The sequence below is a fragment of the Morus notabilis genome, unplaced genomic scaffold, assembly GCF_000414095.1.
Source record: "Morus notabilis unplaced genomic scaffold, ASM41409v2 Scaffold342, whole genome shotgun sequence".
Taxonomy (NCBI): domain Eukaryota; kingdom Viridiplantae; phylum Streptophyta; class Magnoliopsida; order Rosales; family Moraceae; genus Morus; species Morus notabilis.
In genome coordinates this window covers 158,215-166,378 of record NW_010366042.1, presented here as the reverse complement: position 1 = coordinate 166,378, position 8,164 = coordinate 158,215, and the positions used below count along the sequence as shown (strand labels likewise).

The window sequence follows — 8,164 nt, the reverse complement described above, 5'->3', positions numbered from 1 at the left end:
TTATGTCTTGATCTTGCTAAACAGATGCCTACTATAAGCTGGCCTATTCTTTATTTATTTCTTTTTCTAGTTACACCACTAGCAAGCATTATCTTATAACTTGGAAACCCAAATTTCGTCTCACTTAGCTTAGTCAATGTCCAAGTTCAGTTTTCCAATAGATACGGCCATGAAAGATAATCATCCAAGGCCACATGCTATAATGTTTTCTCTCGATTACCAAGGCCACGTCACCCCATCTATCCATCTTGCCATGAAACTAGCCTCAAAAGGCTTCACAATCACCTTTGTCAACACACAAATAGTCCATCACCAATTAACCAAATCACAACCCGATTGCACCAACACCGATGATGTTAGTTTACCAATCAATCCCAAAAGCTTAAGCTATTAGGAGGTGGACCAACAATAGTTTAATATTTTAACACTCTCCCTCACGTGTGGGCTGAACAATGAGTAATCGTGTGGGTAAATTAATTGGAAAGCCCAACACGTGAATATTTAAACTCAAGATATATTAAAGACCCAACAAGTGAAGACAATTTAAATGGGGATAAAGAGTGCAATTACGGGAGTTTGAACTCATAACCTCTCGCTCTGATACCATGTTAGTTTACCAATTCATCCTAAAAGCTTAAGAAGTTAGGAGGTGGGCCAACAATAGTTTAATACTTTAACAGATGACTATGACATCTTCGCCGGAGCTCGTGAGCTTGGCCTCGACGTTCGCTACAAGACAATGAGTGACGGTTTCCCATTAGATTATAACAGAATGCTGAATCATGAAGAGTTTTTTGAGAATACTTTATTTTCCTTTCCATTCCATGTGGATGAACTAGTAGGAAATCTAGTGAAAGAAGATTCCTCTATTTCTTGTTTGATTGCCGATACTTTTCAACCATGGACGTCGCAGATAGCCAAGAAATATAATCTTATTAGTGTTTCCTTTTGGACTCAGCCGGCAATAGTCTTCACTCTTGGCTACCACTTGGACCTCCTCAAAATGAATGGTCATTATTTATCTCTCAATGGTATGTTTTTATGCTTCTAACTCGTATTTATTCATTTATTTCTTTCATTTTCATATGGTAGAGGATTTGTTAGGGTGTGGAGTTTAATTATTAAAAAGTTGCAATAGCGTAGAAACAAGGCGTGAATCGACTTAAAACCAAAAAAATGCGACAAAATATAGGTCTTTGGTGGCTTTTTACTTGGAAGTCAATGAGTGGGGGAAAATATAGAAAGTAATTGCGATCTCAAGTATTATTCGTCCTGCAATGCATACCAATTTAAATGGCGACAAATGCCTTAAAATTTTTTATCAATGGAATGTTGTTTTCATAAACATACATCAAAATTATTAGGGGTTTCAATTTTTTTATGGTGTCTAAAACATAGAGGTTTTACCACATCAATTATTATTATTATTATTATTATTTTTTGCGCATCAATAGAATTTGAATTTATAACTCAATACATTAATAATAACAATTTGCATATGTTATTAAAAAGTTACATCGTACAATAAAGGTGTGAAATTACAAAGGTACACCGAATGAAAATCTAACTATAGAATTCCCCATTTCTATGCTTCACTTTCTTTTTTCCGGCCCTTATCCATTTATGTCCGCCGCAACCTCTTATCTCACATGTATAAGATTTGATATTTAGGTAATCGTGAGGACACCATTGATTATATACCAGGGGTCAAGTCAATAGAGCCCAAAAACTTGATGACATACCTTCGAGAAACAAATGAGTCAACGGTGATGCACAAACTCTTACACAAGTCATTTGAGGATGTTAAAAACGTTGACTTTATTCTTTGCAACACAGTGGAAGAGCTTGAACACGATGCCATTTGGGCCGTACGACAGAAGCAGCCCATGTACGGAATCGGCCCACTCATGTCTCCATTTGGGTTCGACAAAAGCCCTGTTTCTACAAGCCTAAGGTCGGAATTTGACTGCAGCCAATGGCTAAATTTGTACGTCTCATGGCTCAGTTTTGTACGTCTCATTGGGCAGTTTGATTCCATCAAACAAAGTTCATTTGGAAGAAATAGGACATGGACTTGTGCTTAGCAAAGTCAACTTCATATGGGTTCTTCGTCCTGACGCCGTTGGATGTGAAGAATCTTATGCTCTACCAATAGGATTTGAGGATCAAATCAAAGACAAGGGTTTGATTGTGCCTTGGTGCAGCCAAGTTGAAGTGATTTCACATCAAGCCGTAGGAGGTTTCTTGACACATTGTGGATGGAATTCTGTTTTGGATAGCATGTGGTGTGGAGTTCCTATGCTTTCATTGCCTTTGATTTTAGATCAGGTTAGTAATAGAAAACTAGTGGTTGATGATTGGCGGATTGGAGTCAATCTTTCTGATGGGAAATCGTTGACCAGAGTAGAAGTAGCGGAGAAGATCAACCGTTTGATGAGTGGAAAATCAGGTGAGGAATTGAAGAGAGAGGCAATGAAGGTGAGGAACATGTTGAAGAATGCCTCTACCAAGGATGGATCATCGGAAACAAATTTGTGCCAGTTTATTACTAACGTCAAAGCTAAAATTTGTGAACGAACTAGATAATAGCAATTAGAATTAGTTTACTCTAATCAATGTACGTTTAGCTTTCATATTCTATGTAATATATTATAAGTGATGTAATTCTATCTGTTCTTTTTTTTTTTCTTTCTCACGTGCTCTTCTGGCTCCAAGAGTCCCGCACGGGTTACAAGTGACCATTGTTGACGGTAGAAATTCGTCAATAGAATTAATTCAAATTTAAAGATGATCAAGGTAATTTGAGTGGTCCAGGAAACATTTTAGAGAAATTAAAAAACAATCAGAACACAAATTTTATAGTGATTCACCTTTTTGTTTAATAGCTACGTTCATTGTGAGGAAGTGAGAAATTCACTATGTTCTGAAGAATGAGATTACAGAAAAAATTATCTTTCTTGACTTGTCCTTTCTACATATATACCCCCCGAAATCTTTGTAAATCTCCTTATTTTATTCCGAGATATTTTCTCACATTTTGGGATAACATCCCCAGTTGGTTGGGATTTCTGCCAATCAGTAGAATTTTCTTACTTACTTCCCACTAACTTCACTTATTTTAATTGCAAATCACAGATCCCGGAACATACTCTGTATCTCTCTCCGTTTACGACTGTCGATGCGGTCACTTCTTATTTTCCTCGATCACTCGGAGCGATCGACCGCCTTTAAACATTTTTTGCTCTACTTGCATTCTGCTCCCAAAAGGACTCTCATCTGATGTGGCAGCTAGGGCAACCTTCGTCCGATGTGGCAGCTAAGGAAAACTTCATCCGATGTGACAGTTAGGGTAAAGCTGTTTTGATCATTAAATGTCATCATTTATAATACATGGGTCTCACCTAATGTTCAGATTAGAATTTAGACTTTTTACCCTACAACAATCATGACAGTGATTTTAATGAAGAAGAAATGGATGTGCGAATGACGGGTACTGGATGATGTAAAGGAAGTGTATTTCGCAGTGTTAGTGGAAGCAACTTCAAAGTAACTCTCTCTTCTCCTCTTATTTTTGTCTTTGTCGTTAGTAATAAGAACTCACTATATATGCCTTTATCTTATTAAAATATATGGCATAATATAAGAGGCCGGCTTATATATTGTAATTCTATAAGAACTCACTACATATGTCTTGATCTTAGTAAAATATACCTAATATACGCCGGCCCATATTCTTTATTTATTTGTTCTACGCTAGCAAACATGTTTATAACTTGGAATCCCAAAGTTCATCTAACTTCGCTTAATTAAGTATCCTTCTCCAAATTCAGTTTTCCAATTAGGTACGGCGCGGCCATGGAAGACAATCATCCAAGGCCACATGCTATAATGTTTTCTCTCGATTACCAAGGCCACGTCACCCCATCTATCCATCTTGCCATGAAACTAGCCTCAAAAGGCTTCACAATCACCTTTGTCAACACACAAATAGTCCATCACCAATTAACCAAATCACAACCCGATTGCACCAACACCGACGACTACGACATCTTCGCCGGAGCGCGTGAGCTTGGCCTCGACATTCGCTACAAGACGATGAGTGACGGGCTTTCGTTGGATTTCAACAAAATACTGAATCATGACGAGTTCCTCAAGAGTAACTTGTATGTCTTGCCATCCCTTGCGGATGAACTTATCGGAAATCTAGTGAAAGAAGATCCCTCTATTTCTTGTTTGATTGCCGATACTTTTCAACCATGGGCGTTGCGATTAGCCAAGAAATACAATCTTATTAGTGTTTCTTTTTGGACTCAGCCGGCAATAGTCTTCACTCTTGACTACCACTTAGACCTCCTCAAAATAAATGGTCACTATTTATCTCTCAATGGTATGTTTTTATTCTTCCAACTCATATTTTTGTGATTTTCATACTGTAGAGAATTGTTATGTTGTGGAGTTTAATTATTGTAAATAACTTACCATGTGAATCGATTTAAAACAAAAAAAAAAAAAGCTACAAAATCTAGTGTTTTTGTTTTTGTTTTTTCTCCTGATATATCTTTGGCATGGCTTTTAACTTGAAAGTTAATGAGATGGGAAAATATAAATAGTAATTGCAATTTCAAGTTTTATTCGCCTTAAAATGCAAACCAATTTAAATGGCGAAAAATGGTATAAAATTTCTATTCGGAAATAGATGTCAATAATATATTGTTGTTTTCACCGGTTGACTGAAGCATACTAACTGTATCACATCAATTATTACTTCTTTTTTCGTGTTCATAAAATTTGAATCCTGGACTCAATACATTAAACACAACTTACATACCCATTAAACTATCAAAAACTCACGTACCCACTTGACACTTAAGCTAGTATTTATAAAACGTTACATCGTACAATAAAAATATGAAATTACATAGGTACACCAAATTAAAATATTTTATAGAATTCCCTATTTATAGGAGTTTCTCTGCCGGTAGTCTCAAATTTTAACCGTTACATTTGGTCTAAATCACATCAGATTAAAAAAGTATGTTACACAAACAGATTCTGAAACAAATCTGACGGTAAAAAAATAAATAAACACCGATAATTTATTTTTTTTAGAGACTACTAGAGAAACTTCATTTTTGTGTTTCACTTCTTTTTCCCCTTGATCACCACAACCTGTTGTCTCACTTGCAAAAGGATTGATATTTAGGTAATCGTGAGGACACCATTGATTACATACCAGGGGTTAAGTCAATAGAACCGAAAGACTTGATGCCATATCTTCGAGAAACGAAGGGGTCAACTGTGACACACGGGCATCTACTCTTATACAAGTCATTCGAGGATGTTAAAAACGTTGACTTTATTCTTTGCAACACATTGGAAGAGCTTGAATACGATGCCATTTGGGCCATACGGCAGAAGCAGCCCATGTACGCAATCGGCCCAATAATATCTCCATTTGGGTTCACCAAAAGCCCTGTTTCCACAAGCCTGAGGACCGAATTTGACTGCAGCCAATGGCTCAGTTCAAAACCTCATGGCTCGGTTTTGTATGTATCATTGGGTAGTTTGTATCCATCAAACAAAGATGATTTGGAAGAAATAGCACATGGACTTGTGCTTAGCAAAGCGAACTTCATATTGGTTCTTCGTCCCGACGCCGTTGGATGTGAAGAATCTTATGCTCTACCAATAGGATTTGAGGATCAAATCAAAGACAAGGGTTTGATTGTGCCTTGGTGCCGCCAAGTTGAAGTGATTTCACATCAAGCCGTAGGAGGTTTCTTGACACATTGCGGATGGAATTCTGTTTTGGATAGCATGTGGTGTGGAGTTCCTATGCTTTGTTTCCCTTTGTTGATTGATCAGGTTACTAATAGAAAACTGGTGGTTGATGATTGGCGGATTGGAGTCAATCTTTGTGATGGGAAATCGTTGACCAGAGTAGAAGTAGCGGAGAAGATCAACCGTTTGATGAGTGGAAAATCAGGTGAGGAATTGAAGAGAGAGGTAATGAAGGTGAGGAACATGTTGAAGAATGCCTCTACCAAGGATGGATCATCGGAAACAAATTTGTGCCAGTTTATCACTAATGTCAAAGCTAAAATTTGTGAACGAACTAGATAATAGCAATTAGAATTAGTCTACCTCTAATCAATGTACGTTTAGCTTTCATATTCTATGTAATATATATTATAAATGATGTAACTCTATCTGCTCTCTCTCTCTCGTCATGTTCTCTTTTTGCTCCAAAGTCCCGCATCGGTTATTCAAAGAAAAGTGAGCACTTGCCTGACTTATATAAATAGGCATATTCTTCAAGTTTAATTAACATTTAATAGTTCATAAAATCATATATACATCTTCCTCTTGTGTAATTGATTAGATTTAATGAAAATAGCATCATTATAGTGTAAATTGAATGTTGTGGGTATGAAGTGGTTCAAGTCCTGGAGCTTCAAAGCAGCTACAATATTTAATAGTAGGGCGTTCCAGTTGGACACTAATCATAACCCATATTTCTACTGCAATATGATCAATAACCCATGTTTCTGTGTAACATAATCATTCCCCACTCAGACCAAATGGCTCCTTTAATTTTTTGAGTCCCTATTTTTTTTTTTTTAAATATTTTTGCCTCATAAAATTTTACAACTATAGAAAAAATTTTTATTTTTTTTTTTTTTTTTTTTTTTTTTTTTTTTTTTTTTTTTTTTCATAACTTTTTAAATCTTTAGATTATACCTTAAATTTTGACTCTTAATGTCTTAATAACTCAAACTTAAAATTCCTTTAAAAGTAAAAGTTAAATACATTACTATATTCATTCATGATTTGGTACACCTTAAACATTATAAAATGAATTAAACTCGATTAGAAATTGAACTCACGCCAACCCCTAACCCGGATTTTTTTTGGCTACGCTAATGATTCTCAAGGCTTGATTTGTGTCTGCTTTTGTTTGTGCGGAACTTGAAATGGCATTGATGGCATGTTTACTTATAAGGATTGAGGAATGAGAATGAGGATGTGAGTAAATCCCATGTTTACTTGTTCTTTTTTATCCTGAAATGAAAGTGAGATTAGTGGGAATCACTCAAATTAGGATTGAGGAATGGGATTAACACTCCCATACCCCTCTTAGGATTAGGACTCCTATTCCTGATATTAACGTTAAATTGCTATTATACCCCTATTTTACTTATAAATATAAAATTAAAAATAAAATTTAAGAAATAATAATTACAACTTGCATTTATTATTTTATTTACCTAATATTATAATATATGCCTAATTATTGTTAACTTCTATATAATAAATATGTACTTTATTTTGTTCGAGAAATTAATAATATATTTTAATTTTACGACAATATTTTTTATTTTTATTTATTTTATTTAAAATTTGACATTTTATTTTTATAATTTAAATAATTTTACAATTTATATTTATTATTATAGTACCCTATTATAATACTAAATATTTTAATTATGATTAATTTTAATATAATAAGTACACAATTTATTTTTTAAATTAAAAATATAAAATTGGCTTAAAAGGTATATTAGTATTTTTACACTAGTTCTGTGACGATCATCCTATGAGGCCGCCACTGTAACTTAAACTTTAACTTGTACTTACTGGGGTTTCTTAAAATTTGCGGAACATTTTTTTTTTTTTTAATATAAGAAAGAATACTTTCATAATTTGTAACAATAATTTCAAATAAGTGAATCACTAAATTTCTTAAAGCTTTTCTTAATTTCAGTTAAGATAAAACGTTCTAAAAATATCTTTCAAACAGAGCAGCATTTGAACTCTTATTTCAAATGCTCTTTAAAAGCCTTTCTAAAACTAGCCAATTCAATCGGGCCATTTAATTTTGACTTTAAAACGGATTTCGTGAGAAATCTTAAATTCAAGTACATCTTAAAGCCCTTTTAAAATCAATCATTTAAATCGTCATGTTTAAAATTTATTTATTTGTTGCATGCTCTGTTGCAACGTTCTAAAACTTAAATACTCAAAAACGAGGGTTGTTAGCTACAACCTCGGTTTCCTTAACATACATATGTACCTATACTTTTTAAACATACATGCTTGAAACCTTTAAATCATATATACATATACATGATTTTTCTTAAACTTACTGCGGAAGATAACTGCG

General features: G+C 34.4%; 1 protein-coding gene and 1 pseudogene across 1 annotated transcript; both read left to right on the top strand.

Annotated features, from left to right (window-relative positions):
- Positions 1–169: 169 nt before the first annotated feature.
- Positions 170–2,586, top strand: LOC21407094 (annotated as a pseudogene).
- Positions 2,587–3,855: 1,269 nt separating this feature from the next.
- On the top strand, positions 3,856–6,123 carry LOC112093793 (UDP-glycosyltransferase 86A1-like). The gene is made up of 2 exons (XM_024172990.1): positions 3,856–4,387; positions 5,204–6,123. Exons 1-2 carry the CDS (start codon positions 3,856–3,858, stop codon positions 6,121–6,123), a joined length of 1,452 nt encoding a protein of 483 aa, XP_024028758.1.
- Positions 6,124–8,164: the final 2,041 nt, after the last annotated feature.

Excerpts from the sequence above, each read along its gene's own strand:
- LOC112093793 (XM_024172990.1), top strand. The coding sequence starts at position 3,856 with ATGGAAGACAATCATCCAAGGCCACATGCTATAATGTTTTCTCTCGAT. Across the intron at positions 4,388-5,203 it reads TCACTATTTATCTCTCAATG|GTAATCGTGAGGACACCATT; the intron begins GTATGTTTTTAT and ends ATTGATATTTAG.